The sequence below is a fragment of the Callorhinchus milii genome, unplaced genomic scaffold (assembly GCF_018977255.1).
Source record: "Callorhinchus milii isolate IMCB2004 unplaced genomic scaffold, IMCB_Cmil_1.0 Scaffold4, whole genome shotgun sequence".
Taxonomy (NCBI): domain Eukaryota; kingdom Metazoa; phylum Chordata; class Chondrichthyes; order Chimaeriformes; family Callorhinchidae; genus Callorhinchus; species Callorhinchus milii.
In genome coordinates, this window is record NW_024704745.1 from 57,533,534 (window position 1) to 57,557,819 (window position 24,286).

The window sequence follows — 24,286 nt, forward strand, 5'->3', positions numbered from 1 at the left end:
GATTATTCAAGAAGCCCAGAAAAAGAAAAGTGAAAAAAAGCAGGCCGGTGAGGTGGGTTGACATCTTTAGTGCCTCACTTCCCCTTTTGGGATTTTATTATATTAATCTGGGATCAATATGATTATAACTCCCACTGAAGGCAATGTTATCAGTCAGTCGTGTGCAAGCAATGCCCACAGAACATTGCTACATAAAAGGAGATTGCAGATGCAGTTGAGGTGATACGAGTTAGGAGATGATTTCCATTAGGATTTATATTATTTGAGACCAAAAAATCATTATGACTTAGCTGTTTATCTTTTTATTTTTTGGTCAATCAGGTCATGTGGAAGCCCGTACCATGCTTAAGAGTATCCAAACCAAACTGACAATTCCATGCATCCCACCTACACATGGAAATCCCAAAGATAGATTGTTGGAATGGAATGCACACTCTCTCCTTGGAGGGATGGATCCTGCTTACATAATTGCATAAAGTATTAGGTGCAGCTTGGCAAGAGCCAAGGCTTGGGGACCCCAGAGTGTGGAATCCAACCAGCATAGTTTGCCACTGATATTGCTGTCTGGCAAGCTTTCCCACTGCTTGTCCAATTACGTTCACCCTACCCGTTAGGGCTTTGGTTTGCAGGGTTAACTGGAGCTGAGTGGGATGACTCCCTGCTCCCAGTGACTGGTCTGCCCTTCCACGTCCTGCCATTGAGTCACCTTATCTGACTACTGCAAAGAAACGATGTATGAGAGTTGACTTGCAGTAAGCTGAGTTTTATACACAGGGGATAGATTAAAAAAGTAAAGAAACTAAGCTAAGTTTGTATAAATCATTGGTTAGGCTGCAACTAGAGGACTGTGTCCATTTCTGGGCACCTCACTTCAGAATGGACGTTAGGGATTTGGAGTGGATGCAGAGGATGTTCACGAGAATGATTCCGGGGTGAAGGGCTACCATTATGGAGTCCTATAGCTCAGTGGTTAGAGTACTCGCTTTGCAAGCGAGACACCTGGGTTCAATTCCCAGGAGGGCAAAACCTTGGGCAAGTTTCCTTACTCCACACGCCTGATAATAATCCCTCAAGAAATAAAACAATAATAAATTAGTCACTTCAAACCACGACTGTTTGTGGGACACTGCTGTGCGCAATTGGCTGCCGCATTTCGCCCTCAAATATACAGTCAACTCTACAGTGCTATATCAAATGCAAGGATTATTATTATTATAGCGAAACATTGGAGAAACTGTTTTGTTTTCATTGAAACAGAGAAAGTTGAAGGGACATCTGATAGAGGTGTACAAAATTATGAGGGGGTTTATTTGGATAAATAGAGAGGTTATTTCCATTCATAGGGGAGTCGATAATTAGGGGACTTAGTTATAACTTGGGGACATAGACACCATGAATAGTGAAATAATAAATTAGGAGGAATGTTTTTACCCAGAGAGTAGTTGGGTTGTGGAATGCCCGGCCAAATAGGGTGGTGGAGGCGGAATGCATTGTAGCTTTCAAGAGGGAAGTGGCCAGGCATATGAAAGATAGGGGCTTGAAACGGGATGGGGATAAGGTAGGACATTGGGATTAAAGCGATTTCCATGTTCTGTGATTCAGTGCAGGCTGATGAGCTGAATGGCATCTCCTGTAACACAATCTGTCCTCAAGACCAAGGGGACCTCCACTGGTTTCAGTATCATAAATCCAACATGGTTACTTCTGGACAAGTTCAGAATATGTGAAATAACAACATCTCTCCTTTAATATAATGCAGGATTTTTAATTGCATCCCTCTTAATTGATTATTGTTAGCTAATGGAATTAACTGCAGAACAGACGTCAGATTGTTCCTCTTCTAAAAGCAGTTGTCCCAAGTTTAGGCCCCATGCCTTTTGATGGCAGCTGGTACTCAATCTGCCCATGGAGTAGAAAAATACGTCTCAGTTTGTCTTGAATCAAGATTAAACCAAAAATAACTTGAATGTTTTCACTGTACAGAGAACATGGTGTCTATTATGTGCCAATTACTAAGAATAGCAATCATTCTGTTACATTTTTATAGTGGGTATTCAAAAACAGGTAATGATGTATAATGAAACCCCATTTGTCTCAGAGTTGAAAGCAAACCTATGAATGGCTACTTCCTGGAGGACATTAAAAATATACCCCTGACACCAGCACACATTGTTTGAGCTTCAGGACTTTGAAATTAGTTAGACTGAGATACAAGATAAGAACATAAGAATGTAAGAAATGCTAGACGAAAAAAGACCAAGGTCCATCTAGTTTGCCTTCCACCTTCCTGGTGGTCGCATGCACATATGTCCCAAACTATTTATGTACTGTATCCCATAATGTTATTTCCTAAAAGAAAACTGTCTAATCTGTGGTTGAAAGAAGCAACATTTCCTGCTTCAACCGTCTCCCTAGGGAGCCTGTTCCACAGTTTCCCTATTCGCTCACTGTGAAACAGTGTTTGTGTAGATTTGTTCTGAATTTATCCAAATAGTGTTTGTGCTAGTGTACGCAAATAGTGTTTGCGTAGATTCGTTATGAATTTATGTTTATAAGAAGATAAGTTCTTATAAACATAATGTTGTTATCTAGTACCTCAGTCTAACTAATTTCAAAGTCCTGAAGCTCAAACAATGTTTGCTGGGTGTCAGGAGCATATTTTTAATGTCCTCACAGATTTAAAAAAACACTTCCAAAAGAACACTAACTATTCAATAGATGTGCTCAAGGGGCTGAAAACCAACAAATACCCTAGAATGGATGAACTGTGCCTCATGGTACTTAGGGAGACAAGGGAGAAGATATGTGCAGCACTGACAGACTGGAATCAACAACAACAACTTGCATTTATATAGCCTCCCTCACGCAGAGTAGCGTCCCAGAGCTCTTGACAACAGCAGAGCACGATGTCGAGCCAGGGGGAGGTGACTGTAGGCACTGTTGAATAGGAGGTCTTCAGATGCGACCTGAAAATGGGGAAGGAAGGGGCAAGGCGGAGGGATAGAGGAAGAACATTCCAGAGTTTTGGGGCATAGTGGCTGAAAACGCGGCCACCAATGGTAGAACAGAGGGCGTGGGGGTTCATGCAGAAGGCCGGAGCCAGTCGAGCAGAAACAGCGGATTGTGGGTTGGTGGTAAGCAGGTTGGCGAGGTAGGGAGGTGCCAGGGCATGAAGAGATTTGAAAATGAGTGTGAGAATCAAGCAAATGTTGTTTCATATTCAGGAGTGGCATCAGGAATTATACTCAGCAACTTTGCAGACCATTTCCAAGATGCAGAATTGAGATTCAATACACCTGAGAGGAAAAAGGTGGGTGGGGGCTCACCTGAAACACAGTCTTTGATAAAGGACTAACTCAACATATTTAGAGATGATGTGTTAATTATCACTCATATCATAAATTGAAATTTTTATCCCAGATTACAACTTACATTAAGATAAAACCGTAATCATATCATTGAGATTCAGCAACATTCATTTTTGACTTAAATAATCCATGCATTTGCACTGGATGAAAAGGGTAAAGGTGAAATAACTATTAAATGGTGGAGGTATAAATGTGTGGTTATTTTGCAAGAAGTATTTGCCATTACTGTGAGACACGCAGTTAGTCTTGATACAATATTTAGCAATTTATAATAATAATCCTTGCATTTGATATACTGTAGCACCTTAACTCATTGCTGAAACATATCAAAATGCTTAGCAAAATGTTATCGTGAAGTGTAGTATGACTGTATTTGTGAATAACCACAAATGATGCCGTTTTAGCTGGTTAAAAGCCAGCAGTACCTCAACGGGTACTCCAAGCATTGTCTCTTGTGAACCTGCCCCTAATACCCTCCAAATTAGGTAAGCGTGATCCATCTCTCTGTGGGAGAGAATTTGCATTCCATTCCAAACACGGGAATTTCCATGTGTGTGTGGGATGCATGGAACTCTTGGAATCTCTTAAGCATGGTGCTGGGTTCATGTGTCAGACACTCAGTTACCCTCCTCCAAATATTTTGTGGGTGAATACAGCAGACATTTTGCACATAGCAATGTCCCACAAGCAGCTGTGAAATGAATGACCAGTGTTATCCTAGGATTGTTGACCAGGACACCGGAGAAAACTCCCTATTGCTTTCAAATGAATTGGAAAAAAATGTTCATGTTCTTTTAAAATTTGGAGAATAGATTAATTTATTTGGTAAATTAAAACCCAGGTCACTGTTCTTTTGTTCTACAAATGGATAGAAAGTAGTAGACTGTAGATAATACCCTATATGGGGATTTGTGAAATCTATAATCAGTACAATTCAAATTGTATCAACTTAATTAAATTAATTCAAAAATGTTTACTTAAGTTTTATGCCAGAGAAATCTCAAATCAGTGTTTAGGTCAGGGTGGTCCAACTGGTGGCCTGTGGGACACTTCTGGCCCAGGGCATGATTTAATCCAGCTCGCAAACACAGTCACACTGCGTATCCAGAGCCCGGTGGGAAAAACAGAGGCACAATGTGCCAGTTAGCAGCAGAACATGTCACTCACTTTGAAAACGGGCATCAGGTGAGAGACAGAGAGAGAGAGACACACACACAAACATACAGAGATAGAGTGAGAGAGAGAGATACAGAGGCACACATACAGACAGAGGGAAAAAAAGAAAGATACACACAAACAGAGATATAATAATAATAATAATCCTTGCATTTGATAAAATGCCTTATCACATCTTCAAAACGCTCTCAAAGCGCTTCACAGAATATACTGTAAAGTGAATTGACTGTATATTTTGTGGGTGAAACGCGGCAGCCAATTGCACACAGCAGTGTCCCACAAACAGTAATGGATTGAGTGACCAATTTATTATTATTATTTTTGAAGGAATTATTATCCCCGGAAAAGTGATTCACCAATCAAACAGCCGGGTTCCTTCTTACTGCTAGGTAAATGGAGGTGTGTGAAGTAAGAAAGCTTGCCCAACATTTCGCCCTGCCAGGAAATACAGAGAAAGGCACAGGCAGTTACCTCATCGCTGGTTATATTATTATTTTTAAGTTTGTATGAATTTCTACATTGTCTGTTTAAAGTTTGCATTGTAAACAATAATGGAATTAAGAAATACGTTACACATTTTAAAACATAGGATTTCTATATGATTCCTTTGGGTTATATTTCTGAAAGGGAAATGCAAAAATATTGCTTTTGCCTTCCATGGATATTTCTTACATCCGGCATCCGGCCCACGGCAGCCAAAAGGTTGGGTCATTCTGGTGTCGGTGACAGTTATACACTGAATAAGGTTCTCTCTAATAGTTCATCGTATTATATAGACCCCTCAGAGTGCTGAGAGATTAGCTGGCAAACACTGGATGTTTGCAGAGCATTACAAGGTTTGAAGAGGCATAACCTAATTGAAAAGTAAAGTGTGGGATAGTGTCAAACAATTAAACCATTTTCTGAGATCAAGATTAGATCAAAATGATGCAATTATTTTTTGTATAGAGAAAAATAGTTTAGTTGGTAGCACCTTTGTCTCAGAAGGCTGTGGGTTCAAGACCAAAGACAGGACTTTGAATCGTTTTTTGACACTCTAGTGCAGTGATGCGGTTGTGTTGTATTTTAGGAGGTGTCGCCTTTCAAATGAGACGTTGACTTGAGGCTCCTTCTGCCTGTTCATTGGATGTTAAAGATCCTATGGCGCTATTCGAAAAGCGAAGGGAGTTTCTCCTGGCATCTTGGCCACCTATCCCTCCCAAATAAAATTGGTCATTCACTTAATGGCTACTTAATGTGAGAAATTGGATTCTGCCTTTGCCTCCAAATTACAGTGCCTAGCACTTTACAGTATGCCCTTAAAGGGCTTTGAGATGTTCTCCTGATGTGAAATGCGCTATATATAAGGATCATTATTATTACTAATTATCCAACTGGTATTTTTAGTAAGTTAATTTTGGTACCTCTAAAAATAATGTCATACAATGCTGACAAAATCATGATTATAGTTCTGTTTTACGAGTTAAGGATTTAGCTTCATAATGATTGGAAACCGAACAGAAAAACTGAAAAGTTCAAAAGTAATCTGCTGGTGATTGGTGTATGACACCACTTTTTTATTATGCTGGTCAAATGGCAATAGCCAGTTATCAAGTGGCCCAGTTCCTGCCTCCTGCAGGGCACATTACTGGGTGTTCAGCTGCCCTTGGCATGCAGATGGTGTTTGCAGGCTCACGGTGGGCATGATACATTTGTTTGATGGACCATCCCTTTGTTTTATTTCCCTCCCTATTCCATCTACCTGACTGAAATCACCATTGTACTTTCTTCCTCTCACTGCTCCATGGAGAGAATTCTGGAACACAGTGGTTGTATTTTGATTATAAGAAAAATTAAAAGTGTAGATTCAAGCAGTTAAGAAATCATAGTTTGTTGGATTGTTTTCAACTACCTAACAACAACAAATTACATTTGTGTAGTGCCGTTCACGTTGGGAGGATCTTGAGATGTGCTTTGAAGGAGGCAAGGGAGGGAGCAAAACAAAGGGACTGTGGGATGGAGCTCCAAAGTCACGGAGCAGAGAAGCTGAAGGCCCCACTGACATATGATTGAAGGAGAGGATAGACAAGACGTGAGAGAGTGGGCAGAGGAGTAGGTTGGTGGTAAAGAGTTGCCTGATGTTGTCCTTAGCCTCCAAGATTATCTGGTGTACTAGCTAACTTACATGAGTAGTAGGCAGTTCGGAAGGTGAGAGGGGCACTGGCATCAAGAGTGGCAGAGAGGGAGTTGTGGAGGAGAATGACTAAGGAGGATACATTATTGCAGGAAGAATCCCAGAGAGGGAGCACTTCAGATGACTCCAGGGCAGTGGAGAGGGAGTGGGGGGAGATTTATTTTCCAGGGGCAGTAGGAGATGGAGGTGGGTTGGTTGGCATTGGGGAGAGGGATAGAGGAGTTGAGGGAAATTAAGTTTGAGAGCTTGTAGACCTACTGTGGACCTGAATTATACTGAAAGTCCGGTACTTCTGACTTATTATAATCCTATAATAAAAAATGGTTGCCTTCCAGTGTTGTCATGACAATTCCTACACATTTCTATCCGAGCTATATGCAGAAAGTGTTTCTTATGTGATTTCCAGTGTACATTGTCAACTATGCATAAGAAGCAGCACCAACATCACTTTCTGCATCTGTGCACAGGAAGCTCTGCTGATGTCACTTCCTTTGTGAGATCAGTTGTGCTTCCTGTACATGGCATACCAGGGCAGTGGGCAGGAAGTGATGTCAGTGAGTAATCTTATCTGCATAGACGGCAATGTGCGAGATAATGCATGAAGTGACACCATCACCATGAAGGGACTTGCTGCCATTTCTTTGTCATGAATCTCTAAAATTTTGGGATTGAGATTATAAGTGTTATAACGGGGTTGCCCTGTAGTTTGAAAGAAATATTGCTGTTTTCTTATTCTATTTGTGCCCTTTATCAAATCCTTCCCTATTGCCCTGCTGGTTTCTTAACCCCTCCCTCCAATGATTTTGCTCCAATTCCCCCTTTTCCCCTGGTCACCCACACATATATACTTATGTATACTTATTCAAGACAATGTGAATGTACAGATTTTTAAAAAAGTAATTCTTTTTATTTTATTTTAGCCCGGAGGCACAGGACAAGACACGTTAGGAAGAGGGGAGGGAGAACTCAATGTGGAGGAAGGAGAACTGCCGATGAAAGTATGGGAGCAATGGGACATTGCAGAGGTACAATTAGTTTTCTATTTTAATCGGAGTAGCTTTATTGAAACTATTATGGAACAAATAACATCAATGTTTGTGAAAATAAAAATGCATCATATGTATTTATATATTCATTTGTTACAAATTGTAAGTTGTCTCGTTTCCTTTGACATTTCCTTTCAATTTTAGAAATACAGCCAAGCATTCACTGTTTCTATCAAGGTTATATTGTAAAATGAAACTCAAATGTATTGCAGCATCACACTGAACTACTAAAATACTCTCTTCTGATTTATATTTTGCTATGTACATCTTGTCAACCTAATTTGTGGAATATTTCTAGAGACTAGGTTAGAGATAATAAGAAATAATTTTTCTTTGTTCTTTGCATAATTGATTTTTGAAGTTATTGCTGTATTTTATTGCATACTATATTTCATACTTCCTGCACTAAAAATTAGCAAAGAGTAAGACAATACTATCTTTTGTGAGGAAAGTATACAAGATAGTGTTGTCAGATCTTATTGAAGTATTTTATTTACTCTATTTTTTCATTGTTTATGCTTTTCCTCTCTACCAACATGAGCGAAAAGATGGTAAAATAGTTTTTTTAACCATCATTTTACTAAACAGTTAAGAAATAATAGTTCCCCCAACTGAAATTAATGAGACTCCACATCAATCCACAGGTACCACTTCCATGTGGACTCCATGCATAGAAAATTAGTGGTTTGGTTGTGTCTGCATGGACAAACAACATTTCCTTCCTCCTTTGTTCCATGTACTCTATAATCTGCTCCTTTTTTTAAGTCATGATCTCGCTTTTCTCCTCTCTGACCATTTCTGTGTAAATAATTATTTAGTTAGGTTATTTCTCAACAAGTAATTTATCACCACAAATCTATTGTGTGATATTTTGCAACTAATGTTTTGCTCCAATAAGTCAAGATGCTTAATCTTAAACATACAGATCTTTTCTTTTTTAAAAGTGGTTCCCTCCTCATTTTTGGTGAAAATTAATTGCTTGAACAGATAGTCTTCACAAAGCTATTTCCTACCAAGCCATGCTGGATTTTAAAGATTAGCATTAACGATAAATAATCGTAATGCTCCATTTGATGTAGAGAGGATGTCTCAAAACGCTTCATATGGTTTACTGCAAAGAGTAGTGACTGTATTTTGCAGGCAAAGATTAAAGTTAATAATTGAACATTTCTTTACTTGGGAAATCATATATAATTTATAGGTCAGTTAAAGCGAATGTCAGAAATCAAATGTATTGCATTGTAATAAGCTTCTTTACAATTATAAAAAATAATTTTCTCCAAAAATGCGGAGGAAACAACTTTTAAAAAAGAAACTATCTATATGATCTACACAATACGAATCCTAACCTTTTCTTACAGTGCCTTAGCATGTCATCATTACATCTCAGAATGCTTTGCAGGATTAACTGTGAGTTATGAAGTGAATGATCAATTTAATCTGGAGAATTTTTGGTAAGGACACCGGCAGAAATTCCCTTCTCTTTTCAAACAATGTAATGAAATATTTAATGCCCATCTGAACTGGCAGACGGTGGGCTCCCCCAGCACTCCACTGAAGTGTAGCCTAAACCATGAGCTCAAGTTCACAACTTGATACATGAAGCTTGAACGCATGACTTACTGACTAGCCTAGTCTGATACCATGGCCTTAAAGTATCTTAATATAACCTTCAATTAACAAGGATTAATAATTAATCAAATCCTTGATAAATTATTTTGAATGATCTTGAAATATTGGAAAAATTGGAAAAAAGTATCAAGTGCACCTGCACAATTTTTCCATTCCAATGTACAAAGAATCAGATGATTTATTTAGCCAACCGATGATGAAATTGAAGTGAAAGCATATTTATGTTGCAATTTGTGTCGCCTCACCCTGTGCTTATAGTCACTGTTAAAAATAGGTGCGCAGATTAATTCAAATTTGGGATTCATATCATCAAAAAATTTTGCAGTCCATTCTGAAGAATAAGTAAATAGGGAGAACTTTTCCTTGAATTTCATTAAATCAGATAGACATTTGATAGGGAATTGTACATCCTGTTAACAATTTAGCAAGCATACATAATTTCCTTTAAATTAATAGGATATTGTATGTTAATTGTTATATTGGGGGCAACCTAACTCATCAACAGCCATTAGATTACCTCCAATTTTGCCACAGTTTGACTATTATAACTAGGGTCAGTGGAAATACTTTAGAATTTGTCTTCATTTTCCAAGGATAAAATCAAAGTTTTTTAAAACAATTGTATCTATATTTTCAACTTCAGAAATGTTTGATTTCCAGGTCGTCACATTAACACAATTGTGCTAAAAAATTAAATGAACAGTCCTCTCCCGCAACCAGCTATGCCTACCTCTATCTTGGCTTCACTGGCTCCCCATCTGAAGAGGAGCGATTCAAGATCGTCTTTCTCATGTTTAAATTCTTCCACGGTCTCATCCCACCAATCATATTGACCCAACTGCTCCCTTTGCCCAACAAACACAAGCCCGGTTTATGTTCCTCACCCTATCCGCCTCATCATTCTGCCCCGCTCTCTGGAACTCCATCCAGAAGTCTCTAGACTCGCTCCTTCCCCTCGTTCAAGACCCGTCTCAGGGCTTATGTCTTTGGCTGCACTTTTGTCATCTTTCCCTTCTCCACCCTAGCTCAGGTGCTCAGCCAGCAGTGTCAAGCTCTTTGAGACATTCTCCGATGTGACAGGTGCTTTATAAATGGAAAGGTGATCACTGATCAGTAACGGTAATCTCAGGTCATGAAGATGGTGCAATGCAAATTGTTCCATTTACTAGCTAGTCTTGTGCAGTTTTTAGAGGTGATGCTTGTAGTGTTGAGAATGTGTATTTTAGAATAATAATCCTTGCATTTGATATAGCACTTTTCATGTCTTCTAGACGTCTCAAAACGCTTCACAGAATATACTGTAAAGTGGATTGACAGTATATTTGTGGGTGAAACGCGGCAGACAATTGCGCACAGCAGTGTCCCACAAAGAGTCGTGGATTGAAGTACCCAATTTTAATATTGTTTTTTTTCTTGAGGGATTATTATTAGGCGTGTGGAGTAAGAAAACTTGTCCAAGATTTCGCCCTGCTGGGAATCGAACCCAGGTCGCTCGCTTGCGAGGCGAGTGCTCTAACCACTGAGCTACAGGACTTCTATTTTGTAGGTAAATGGGAGATTAAGAAAGAAAGGAAGATCTGCAAAGCTTGTAAATGATCGGGTGACCATTGGGTTAAATGGTCATCTGCTCATTTACAAGCTTTGTAGATCTTCCTTTTTCTTTACCACTGCAGAGTCCTGTAGCTCAGTGGTTAGAGCACTCGGTCTGCAAGCGAGAGACCTGAGTTCAATTCCAGGCAGGGCGAAACCTTGGGCAAGTTTCCTTACTCCACACGCCTAATAATAATCCCTCCAAAGCCAAAACCAATAATAAATTGGTCATTTTCAATCTACGACTGTTTGTGGGACATTGCTGTGCGCAATTGGCTGCCGCGTTCGCCCACAAATATACGGTCAATTCACTTTACAGTGTGTTCTGTGAAGCGCTTTGGGACGTCCTCCCGACGTGAAAAGCGCTATATCAAATGCAAGGATTATTATTATTATTTAGGGTAAGACTGTAAAGAAAAAGGAGAAAAATAGATTTTTGGGGAGCCAAGAGAGAAGTGGAAAGGAACATAGCAGAAAATGCAAAACAATACTAAAAAAATATTTAAATGTTGTGAGAGTAGTCAGGGAAGACAAGAAAACCAAAGGGGATTGAAAAAGAGAAAGAACAGGAGATATTGAATATAATAAATGACTACTTCTTGAAAGTTTTTAACAGGGAGACTAAAACCATGTCCCTGAACTCCCTCCCCCAATAGCAAATTCTGAGAGCTCCAGAACATTGACATAAATGAGTTTGAAGTTCTAGATAAGCTCAAGAAGCTGAAAACTAACTAATCCGCAGGACAGATGATCTGTACCTCAGGATATTAGAGAGACGTGTTCAAAAAAGCTAACACATTCATGTGGACCAATTAACCTGACCTCAATAATTGGAAAACTCATGGAGTCCTGCAGCTCAGTGATTAGAGCTCTTGGCTTGCAAGCGAGCAACCTGGGTTTGATTCCCAGCAGGGCAAAACCTTGGGCACGTTTCCTTACTCCACACGCCTGATAATAATACCTCAAGAAAAAAAAACAATAATCAATCCGCGACTGTTTGTGGGACACTGCTGTGCGCAGTTGGCTACCGCATTTCGCCCACAAATATAGTCAATTCACTTCACAGTATATTCCGTGAAGCGCTTTGAGATGTCTAGAAGACGTGAAAACTGCTATATCAAATGCAAGGATTATTATTATTATTAACAACAACAACAACAAACTTACATTTGCACCTTTCAAGTCAGGAGGACTTCTCAAAGCGCTGAACAGTCAGATGTTAGGGTCCGAGCATGGGGGAGGGGTGGTGTAGGGGCGAGGGAAGGCAGAGAGGTAGAAGGGAGACCAAAGGCACGGTTGAAGAGAAGGGTCTTGAGACCGGCCTTGAAGGAGGCAAGGGAGGAAGCGAGGCGAAGGGACCGTGGAATGGAGTTCCAGAGTGTGGGGGCAGAGAGGCTGAAAGCCCGGCCACCGATGGTAGGGCGGGTGGGCGGGAGACATGGAGCAGGCCGGAGCCTGATGAACAGAGGGAGCGGGCAGGCTGGTAGGGAGTCAGCAGGTTAGAGAGGTAGGAGGGGGCAAAGCCATGGATGACCTTAAAGTTGAGTACGAGGATCTTGAACTCGATCCTCTGGGAGATGGGGAGGCAGTGGAGTTGGGCGAGGGTGGGAGTGATGGGGTCGCGGAGCCTGGTGCATGAGAGTACACGAGCTGCAGGGTTTTGGATAATCTGCAGCTTGTGAAGGGAAGAGTTGGGAAGGACGATGAGGAGGGAGTACCAGTAATCAAGCCGTGAGGTGATGAATGCGTCGCTCAGGGTTTTGGCAGCTTGAGGGGTGAGGCAGTGGCGGAGTCTGGCAATGTTGCGGAGGTGGTGGTAGACAGTGCCGGTCATGGCGCGGATGTGGGGGAGAAAGGACAGTTCACGGTCAAACAAGATACCCAGGTTCCTGACTGGCTTAGTGAGGTTGAGTGTGCCTATCAGAAAGAAAATAGAATTTTGTAAAAATAACCTTATAAATGACAGCACCCATTCAGAAGGGGTAGATTTTGTTTGACCGACACAGCTTTTTTGAGATGATATCCCAAATTAACTATGGGAAAGCAAACCATATCATCTATCTAGAAAAGGCATTAGACAAGCAGCGCATGAGAAACTTTTTCACAAACTCATGTCACTGGGTATCAAGGGCAAGATATGGACATGGATTCAGAATAGGAAGGGAAACAATCAGAGGGTCTTTGTTAAGTGAGTAAGGTCAAAATGGGCGAGGTATAATAATAATGATAAACCTTGCATTTGATATAGCTCCTTATCCTCCTCGAGATGTCTCAAAGCGCTTTGCAGTATATACTATAAAGTGAATTGACTGTATATTTTTGGGCGAAACACGGCATCTAATTGTGCACAGTGGTGCCACACAAACAGTTGTGGATTGAAGTGACCAATTTTCTTTTGAAGGAAGGAATTATTGCCTGTTGAGGTATTGAGTGGGGTGGCTCAGGGATCTGTACTTGGAACTGTCATGTTCCTTATATACATTGATGACCTGGATTTGCAGACCTAGTTAAATTTGCAGTTGATCACAAGTTAGGGGAAACAAGAATTAGAGGAAATAGCGGAGGTCTTACGAAGAAAGCTTGATAGGTTATGCACATGAGCTACTACCTGGCAAATGAATTTAAGTATATTACTTTCGACAATGTAGCACTTCCCCAGTGTCAGATTATGAGTTCAATGTCAACATGTGAGACATGGGGTTTGAACCCACAATCTTCTGACTCAGTGGTGAAAGTAGAACCAACTAAACCAACTTGACACCTGGTGCACTTCAAAAATGGATTATAACTTGCCAAGAGGGCAGGTGAAAGAGATCTAGAAGTGTAGGCAAATACAAATGTAATTTTGTTGTTGTCATTTGACTCCTCACTCAATATGTCAGAACAGAGGAAGGTAGCAATAAACGAGGCAAACAAGATGCTGGCTGTATTGCCAAAATAGTTGAGTTCAGATAGCCAGAAGTCGTTCACAAGCTTCAAAGTGCTTTGGTCAGACTGCACCTTAAGTCTGCATACAATTCTTGTCATCACAACATAAGGGCTCTGCCCAAGCCCTAGAGGCAGTGCAGAGAAGATGGTGCCTGAGGTGTGGAGGTGCTGATGAGAGTTAATCAGGAGAGCCTCTGTCTTATTGACGTTCAACTGGAGAAAGTTAGCTCTCATTCAGGACTTCATGTTTCACAGACATTCTGTCAGGACAGCAGTGGTCCTGGAGAAGGGTGGAAGCAGAGAGATAGAGTTGGGTGTCATCCGCAAACATGTGGAAGTTGACCCCATGTCTGTGGATGATTTCACCAAGAGGGAGCATATGGATATTGAAGTGGAGAGGACCAAAGACCTCTTGTGCTTGCACAAGATGGTGCGGGGGCTGGAGGAGAAGCCGTCCGTGGAGGCAAAGCAGAGACGATTTGAAAGGTAGGATCTGAACGAGTCAAGGACAGGACCATGACGTTTGAGGCGAGAGGAGAGGCAGTGGAGGAGGATAAAGTGGACGACAGTCTTGGAACACGGGAATTTATAGAGGTATATAAGGTGTTAAATGGAAATGAGAAAGTAAAGTGAGAGCAATGCTTTCAGATGGACCAAGAGAGAACAATTTATGAATAGATTTATGAATAGATCTTTGTCAATATCAGCATTGGTGGTGTAGGAGTATCAGTTGACTCATCATTTACCATGCCAGAACTGTGTAAGGCAGTAATAAATGAGCCAAGCAAAAGGCTGTGCTATATTGCCAAATTTTTATTCAGATTCTCAGAAATTATTCACAATCTAAGGACCTGAAGTTTGACCATTTTTAATTACAGGAGTTGACCGGTGCGTGGGTAGTGAGCATGTGCAATGAATGGGTTCCACACTCCACTTGAACAATAAATGAATCAATGCTATAGTAATATTGGAATGCATTTGTTAATTTTTGCCTGTTTCTAGCATATACAAACAAACAATACATTCTTAAAAGCATCAAGCTAAATAGTTTTGATGTAGCCTCAGTTCAAAGTGTAACAGAATAACAGACACTTTGATAACCATCGAGTAGTAGAGTTTACTGCAGCAAAGCAGTAAGTATGTACGTTCTGGAATGGTACTGTGCATTTTTATATTGTATATTGTCATTATATTGTATATTTTAATATTACAAGAGAAGTTTAATTAGGATAATTGGAGTATTTTTAAAAGAGGTTTAACATTGCAGGTTTTCTTGTAAATTGCCAATAGTTGGATATTGTGCCACGCCTTCTTAGAATGTATAATAAAACAATAATAACAAAATTACATTTGTACAGTGCCTTTCACATCAGGAGTACAGTCAGTGTTTCGGACCCGAGCTGGGGGCGCAGAATTGGGGAGGATAGAGGGCAGTGAGGGGAAGGAGGGTGACCGAAGGCACGGTCGAAGAGGAGTGTCTTGAGATGGATCTTGAAGGAGGCATGGGAGGGGCAGAGGTGGAGAGACCTTTGGGATGGAATTCCAGAGGGTGGGACAGAGTGGCAGAAGACCCGCCCGCCAATGGTGGAACACACTGAGTTGCAAAATACATTATTTTTGCACGTTTCTAACAATTCCTCTCCCTTATTGTGTTTGATAACTTGTTGCATGTCAAATCACACATCAATAACATTGATGGAAATATTTTTATTATTAGATTTTGTCGGATGATCTTGGCGTTTTTTTTAAAAAAATCTATTTTTACTGATTTATTTCCACAATAATCTTTGAGTTGGACTACATAAAATAGAGACAAATTGACAATCATACTAACAATCTATCCAAAAACAGAAGTCGCTTGGTATACTCAGTAGGCCAGGCAGAATCTATGGAGATAGGAAAGTTACTCAATGTTTCAGGTCCACAACCCTTCGTCCAGTCCAGAGCGGGTCATGGCAAGGATATGAGGGAGAAACAACAGTTGAGGGTCGAACAAGACACCCAGGTTCCTGACTGGCTTGATGACATGGAGTGTGCATCCATGGATGCTGACGCTGCGGTGCGGAGGTGCTGGCGCAAGCCAATCTGGAGGGCCTCAGTCTTGGTTGTATTCAGTTCTTCTGGAGGCATCACTATTGCCTTGTTGCTCTGCAATTCTACCATAGAATAGAATGGATGTCAGCAGTAGCACTACAAACTGAACACAACATTAGATGCAGAATAAGGTTCCTCTTTTACTATCATTGTTAGACAAGCAGTCTAATTTGAATAAGTATGGCAATACCATTTCCCACAAGATATATCATGACATCTCCGAGTGAGCTTTTGAGTTTGACAATTTAGATCGCATACCTGCAAATGATGTCATCAAGGGGGAGCATTTAGATCAGTGGTAGTCAACCTGTGGCCAACGGGCCAGCAGTGGCCCCCACGCAGGGCAGTCAAGAAGCAACCCCCACCAAACCTTCGCACGAGTCTAAGTAAGTCTGTGTTCGGTTGGTAGTGCGGTTTTCAGTTTTTTCTTGATTGAATATTTCTTGATTTATGGCATAAATAAATACATTTTCAATCAAGAATATTTATTTGGTTGGCCGACCGAACTGTAGTAGATGAAAGGAGGACCCTGGAGGTAGCTGTCTGGGGGCAGGAGTAGAATCTGTTATAGAAAACATAGTGAAAGGTTGGGTCGAGGTACTAAAATAAGCCATTTCACATGATAAAATGTCTAACTCTAGTAACTACAGCTTCACATTTTTGAACAAAATTAATGCTAGAAGAGGCAGCTTTTAGGATAGAGGGGGCAGTTGAACCAGAAGAAAACGCAGAAGCTGTTAAAAATGTATGGATCAATAAACACAGAAACAAAGAAGCAGTTAATGGGTTAATATTGTGAAATGTAGAAAGGTATAGGTAAGAAATGAATCACAATTTATATGTGATGTGAATGGCCTGTTCTGTGGTGTATATTAGGACGTCCTCCCGACGTGAAAGGTGTTTTACAAATGTCATTTTGTTCTTTGTACAGTATATATGAATGGTGCAGCATTGGACTTACGGTTGCCATTCTCAACAGCTCCATCACATGGATTGAAATTCTGTTTCATACAACATGTAGCTTCTTTAGCAATGCAATTATAATGGGGGAAATCCCATTAGCGGCTGACGTTGCCAAAGATGCTATGCGTAATTCTGACGGAAAATGTAGTTCAATGGTTAACTCATCAAACATCATTTTTAAAACTTAATCTATTTAAAATTGAGTTTGAATTGTACATGGTGTCTCAATAGGGTTCTTATTGCAAATTTATTTTTTGATGGAACTGCAGCAGTGTCGCATTTCAGAAGTTGTATGAAGTAGTTTAAATGCGTTTAATAAATAAGTCATATTAATATGAATAGCAATATATTTGTTCGAAAAACAAGCTTACTCTGACAAGAAAGCATTGAGCACATATTGTTTGCATTGATATTTTCATTACTTTATTAAATCATTTTAATTGATTTTAATAGATGCTCATTGTAATGCATACTAATAAGTCTATGGATGCTATTCTGTAAGATGAGCAGTTTTCCAATGGCAATTGCAGCAAGATATGGCTTTTTACCAAATGTGGTTGCAGACTTTCTTTTACTGTTAGGGACGAATGCAGCCTGCTGTAACTTGCCTACTGCTATGTGGATGAGTGGGCGTTTGCTTCCCTCTTCATGCTAATATCGCCCACCTGCTTTTTTCTCAGCTCCTATCATCTCTCTTCAATTTGTCGGAAAGGTTTACTCTGATGAAATAACCTTAATTTCACTGTCATGCGAGTGACGTTTTTCAAACTGATGAGGATGGTAGCTAATTAATGTTCAGCTCAAGACTCAGACAGACTACTTTAGCCAGGAAAGAAAGAAAATAGCTGATCAGCAACAGCTTCAATGGAGCAGTAGCATCTGCTTTCACCCATGTGCTGTCACATCAGCCTGTTTACATTACTAAACCAGCAGCCCTACTGAAGAACTGGAGGAATGTCCCCCATTGTCAAAAACCTAGAGTGTTGCTCATCAATGCGTTGCCACTGTAAAGTTGCATGCACCAACAACACTTTATCTTTGATGTTTGGATGTAAGGTAGGGGTCAGAAAACATATCTAAAAAGGATGTGAACTAAAATTATAGTTTTAAAAATTAAATTAGAATTTTTGCTGTATATTTACTGTATATATAATGATAAATGTGCTTTAGTGTATCTTGGATTGACACAGGTGGTTGCTTTAAAGGCATTCGTGCAATGATTCAGTGCAAACGGTTAGTGACTCCTTGCAACTGCGTTTAATCTGGTATCTTTGAACAGTTTTTTATTATTATGTTTCAAGTCGTTTTTTTAAAATAAAGAACTAGTTTATTCTTTTGGAATTTTTATTGCAGTTTGAATATTATATTTTTCCTTTTTTTTTACATATCAAAATAATTGTCTAATTAATTTGTTTGAAATTATACTCAATACTGTTCTGATAGTAACATTTATTGGCAGTACAATAAATGCATGCATTTATTGTTTAAACATGTTTGAACATGCATTTGTAACAGGCTGACAGTTATATACCAGAAAGTATCTTAAAATATTAAATATCAATGTTAGTAAAATTATTTGTTTTGCTGAAAATTTCCGGTGTAACATTTAGTTATGAACAAAATATAAGGTACATTTCTATAAATATTGTGACAGACAGGATATATACATTTATTTTGCTATTATGCTATGATAAATTATATTTACTGTTCATTCACTTCAGTTGATTTCAATAAATCTATGTAAGGTTGCTTAGGTGTATCATTCCATTTTCCTGTTGCCTTCACAAATGCTGGGCCAAAACCCCAAAAAGGCTGAAGCACATATTGTGCTACTTGCTTGATTTTTCTCAACTTTCTTCTTCAGCTAGAGACAGTCTAGGAATGATGGGTATATTTGTGCATAATGAAGGTGATGGTATTTAGCAATTATTCTTCAATTCTGTGTCTCAAGACCATCCTCTTCGCCCACACCTCTGGCCACCCTCCTACCCCTACCCTCCCTGCCCTCCACCCCTTCTGATCCCCAACCCCTGCTCAGATCGAAATTGCTGACTCCCGACATGAAAGGCGCTATACAAATGTAATTTGTTGTTGTTGTAGACTCTCTGCTTTTCCTGCTAATGCCTTGTTTCCTTGATCAACAACAGTTACATTTATATAGGATCACTCATGTCTCAACGACTTTACCTAGCTCATAAGGAGCTCGAGTGGGAGGGAACAGAGAGTGGAGAAGCAGGCTGAAAGTGCAGTTGAAAAGATTCATAGTTGAAAAGGTTCATAGCATAATAGCAACAACAACAACTTGCATTTATATCGCACCCTACATGCACAATAGAATCTTGGAGCGCTGCATAGTGGCGGGGTTGGACGCCAAGCAAGGCACAAAGGGGTCAGAACGGATAACATAGACATGGTCGAAAAGATAAGATCTTAAGGTGGGGTTTTAAAGTTAAAGAGGAGGCAAGGTGGAGGATTGAGCCAGGTTCCAGAGATTAGGTGCCCAGTGGCTGAAAGCCACAATGGTGCGCAGAGGGGTTGGACTGTGCAGCAGGCCTGTGTTGGTGGAGTGGCTTATGAGCAGGTCAGAGATGTAGGGCAGAAGGGATTTGCATGTGAGGGTAAGGATCTTGTAATTGATCCTTTCAGGACAGGGAGCCAGTGCAGCTTGGTCTGGATTGGGCAGATGGGTGTGCAGAGTTTGCTGCGAATGTGGACGCAGGCAGTGGAGTTTTGGATGAGCTGGATCTTTTGGATAGTGCAACTGGGGAGACAAGCGAGGAGTGTGTTTGAGAAATCAAGGTGGCAAGTGACAAAGGCGTGAGTGATGGTTTCAGTGGTATCAACAACAACAAAATTACATTTGTAAAGCGCCTTTCACGTCGGAAAAACATCCCAAGGCGCTGAACAGTCAGGGATCAGGACCCGAGCGTGGCGGGGAGGTTTGGAATGAGGGAGGGCAGAGGGGGTAGGAGGGCAGCTGAAGATATGGTCAAAAAGAAGGGCCTTGAGTTGTGCCTTGACAGAGGCAAGAGAGGGAGCAAGGCGAAGGGATTGTCAGATGGAGTTCCAAAGAGTGGGGGCACTGAAAGCCCGGCCGCCGATGGTAGGGCAGGTTGGGCGGGAGAACTGGAGTGGCCGGAGCTTGCTGGGCAGAGAGAGCAGACAGGTTGATATGGGTCAGTAGGTCAGAGATGTAGGAAGGGGCAAGGCCGTGGAGGGTCTTGAAAGTGAGGACGAGGATTTTAAATTCTATCCTCAGATGTACTTTTACTATGAGAAGTGGCAATATTTTGGCAATTGTTTATGAACGTGAAGAGGTTAAATACCTTTCATTTGTAGTGCAAAATGTATTTAGTGTTCAGTATTTAGGTTATGGCAATCACAATATAAATTGCCTATTTTATAAATATATTCTATAAAATAAAATGGTGCATTCTAACATTACAACAAGATCACAGAACACACTGCCACTGTAGCCAGATATTTCTTTAAATACTGCAGGATCAAATTGAATAAGGAACAGTAAATTGGCTTGAGTGAAGTGTTACACAGTGCTCCTGTGGAGCAGCAACATGAGCAGCTGTTGGTTTTCTGGAAGCCACTTGACCAGTTGAATTACTTAAAACTCCAGGGAGCGGGAGGATTGCCAATGGTCTGTGTTTCTAGGCATCAAATTACATGCCACAAGATATACAAATGTTCAGATGTGTAAATTGAAATTTGAGTTTATAAATTGGTTAATCAGAATTTTGCTCCATGTAAAATGGATCATGATCGGCCAATACAATACAAAGTAGAATATTTACCTTGTGTCATAATAATAATGATCCTTGCATTTGATATAGCTCCTTATCAAGTCTTTGAGACGTCTCAAAGTGCTTCACAGAACATACCGTATTAGGATACAAAATGATACAACTATGCATTTTATTTCCTTTACATTATTCTATTTCAAGACCAACCTGTAGCTCAGTGGGTGGAGTCCTGTAGCTCAGTGGTGAGAGCACGTGCCTCTCAGAGACCTGGGTTCAATTCCCAGCAGGGCAAAACCTTGGGCAAGTTTCCTTACTCCACAAATGCCTGATAATAATCCCTCAAGAAAAAAAACAATAACAAATTGGTCAATTCAATCCACGACTGTTTATGGGACACTGATGTGCGCAATTGGCTGCCGCATTCGCCCACAAATATACAGTCAATTCACTTTACAGTGTGTTCTGTGAAGCGCTTTGGGACGTCCTCCTGACGTGAAAAGTGCTATATCAAATGCAAGGATTATTATTATTATTATTATATTCCCATTTTCTGCAATTGCCGATATGTCAAATGCCCAACCTCATGTAGCTGTCACTCTTAGTTGTAGTAAATGCTGGGGAATCACTACTGTGACTGTACACAATTCTCCAAGTAGGATTGTACTAACATTTTATACTCCCCCATTATTATACCTCTAAACTATGCAGGCTATTTAGATGCTGTTAGTTTCCATAGTGAAGATAGATTATAGCTGAGATAATGTGCCTGAATTGGACCAGTGACGTACCTTTAACACACTGCAGCACTCAGAAATGGAAATCCCCATTCAATGAAACAGGGAATGGGTTAGCATGTTTAATATCTTGCACTTTTTAAAAAAAAATTACACATTTTCAGTCATCAGAAATTCATGCTACCCTTTTTTAATTTAAATGTAGTGTTTTTTATTCAATAATTTTCTCCTTGTTAACATTAAACTGGTCACCCACGTGTTGACACATTCCTTTGCATATTGCCACCAGAAAGACTTGCTTTTAAATTTTATATTGTAGCAAAGATTTTTGATTTATCTTTGGATTTCCTTTATAATAGCAGTGGTACAAAAAAATCACATGTCTTGGATTGGAATGACATCCTAATCTTAGTTACAAAGAAAAACAATTATACGTTCTAAGTGCACCTTAAAAAAAACTGTAATAAAGAACTTCAAGTACATAGCAAATGTGGTTTTACAGAAGATCTCAGCAGGACATGTGAACTTGTAGAATTAGTAGTCAAACCAAATTCTACTCTTCCCCAACATTCCTGCTATTAGACACTGATTCATCATGTATGTATAAGGGGTTTGACGGCAGCTGGAGACTGTACAGGGCATAAGGATTGGGGGAGAGAGTTTCAGAGAGTATCAGGCCAATCGTGCGACAGAGGGAGGAAGGAATGAGTAACAGACCAGAGTCAGAATAGCTGGGGGAATGAGCAAGAGAATAAAGCTGGATGGCTCTATTGCCAAGAGGAGCGGGGATGTGAAGGTCAGGATAAATATCTTGATGTTAGGTTACCAGGAGCCAGTGCAAATACTAGGAGGCAGTGAAGCCTGGTGAGGATGGAGTTTTGGATGAATTGAAACTTTTCGGGGTGAAGATAGCGAGGCTGCCAAGGTGAGGCAGAGGTGTTTCTGTCTGCATTCAGACCTGCAGATGAGTTTACTTACATATTCCTGGAACTGGAACCAAATGGGTTTCAACCTGCACATGCACCAATACAGAGGCTGAAAAGATGGATGAAATCGGATTTAATTTGTTTTTAACCGATTGACATTTCCCCACAAATAATTATTTATTAGTGAAAATCATTTTTAAAAAGAGTCTTCAATGGACCTTAAGTATAAATCTCATGATTGTATAGCTTGGTATGTTCAATTATTTTTAGAATGTTAGTCCAGGAAATTGTAACCAACAGGGACATCAGAACAAACTCCACTTAACATGATAAATAATTCTTACAATATGATATAATAATAATAATCCTTGCATTTGTTATAGTGCTTTATCACGTCTTCTAGACATCTCAAATCGCTTCACAGAATATACTGTAAAATGAATTGACTGTATGTTTTGTGGGTGAACATGAATATGGAGCATTTCATGTCAGGAGGACATCCCAAAGTGCTTCACAGGATTTACTGTAAAGTGTAGTGACTGTGTGTTTTGTAGCCAATTTGTGCCCAACCAGTCATAACCTGTCCCATAAACAGCCATGAAGTAAATGAAATTTTCTATTTGTGGATTGTTGGTCAGGACACTGGGAGAAACTTCATTCCTTTTTTGACTAATACCATGAGATCATTAATATCCACAAAGCAGAACAAAAAACCTCGAACTTTAACATCCACCTGAATAGGCAGATGGGGCCTCTATTTAATGTTTCATCCAAAGAACGCTAGGCATTGAACTTCAGGTAGCCTTTAAAATTAATAATCACTTCCCACTTTGTATTGTTCCAAGTTTCAAATTCAGGCAGCTAATTTATTGTGAATTTAATTAACTTAATGTAAGTGCCTTCTAAAAAATCAAGTACTGTAAATTATATTTATTGGGCACCCTTATCTACTCATTTAAAATAAATAATCCTTGCATTTTGTATAGTGCCTTTCACACAGCAACATGGCAGCCCAATTAAGCACATCAATGTCCCACTCACAGAGCCATTAGTGACTGACCAATTTTATCTGAGGGATTGTTGGCCAGAATACTCCAATTGTTGGAGGAAACTCATATTTGGTTCCATCTCAAAGAAGTCCAGTGGATGTGTGTGGTATGAATTTTTGCTTCTAAATCCGTGCTGGCTTATAAAATTACATCTGTTGCATCTGTTACATTTGAACAGCTGGGTGTCTGACACATGTGGAAATTCATTGCCATACTTAAGACAGAAAATCCACATATGTATGCCTATAACACATGGAAAATGCTGTGTTTAGAATGGAATACATACACATTCTCTCTCTGGAGGGATGCACCCTGCTTATCTAATGCTTGAAAATATTAGGCACAATCTTAATTCGGAACCAAGGCTTAGGGACCCCAAAGTGTGTGTTGGTATATTGCTAGAATTTAACCAGCTAAAACTGAGTAGCTTGCCATCAAGAGCACTGTTTGCTGCTTGTCCAGCTAGGACCACCCAATCTTGTTTGGCGGAGTTAACAGGAGCTGGGAAGCCAGTGATCTGCCTTGACATGTCTTAATGATGAGTCAGGCTATCTTATCTGTCATCAGTAATCCCTGGCATAGTGTGGCCCTGCCTTCAATAATAATAATCCTTGCATTTGATATGGCGCTTTATCACGTCTTTGATACATCTCAAAGCACTTCACAGAATATACTGTAGAGTAAAGTGAAATGACTGTATATGTTGTGGCCAATTCTTTCATTACATTGCTAAGCATATCACCTTGGAGTGAGCTCCAAGGAGACCCTGCTTACTTCCTCACCCACCACCCAAGGATAGGAACTATTTACTTAAATGTAGAGAGTACTCAGAATAATTATAAACTTAACAAG

General features: G+C 40.0%; 1 protein-coding gene and 1 non-coding gene across 9 annotated transcripts in view; one reads left to right on the forward strand and one right to left on the reverse strand.

The window, feature by feature from the left end:
* The window catches only part of dlg2 (discs, large homolog 2 (Drosophila)), a 430,051-nt gene that overhangs the window by 79,153 nt on the left and 326,612 nt on the right, over positions 1-24,286 (forward strand). For all 8 annotated transcript variants that reach the window (XM_042334109.1, XM_042334110.1, XM_042334111.1 and 5 more), the window contains one exon: positions 7,638-7,742. In XM_042334109.1, the coding sequence (XP_042190043.1) occupies positions 7,638-7,742 (105 nt within the window). The remainder of the gene's footprint in view (positions 1-7,637; positions 7,743-24,286) is intronic.
* trnaa-cgc lies at positions 10,858-10,929 on the reverse strand. The gene has a single exon. It is a non-coding gene; the product is annotated as a tRNA-Ala (tRNA).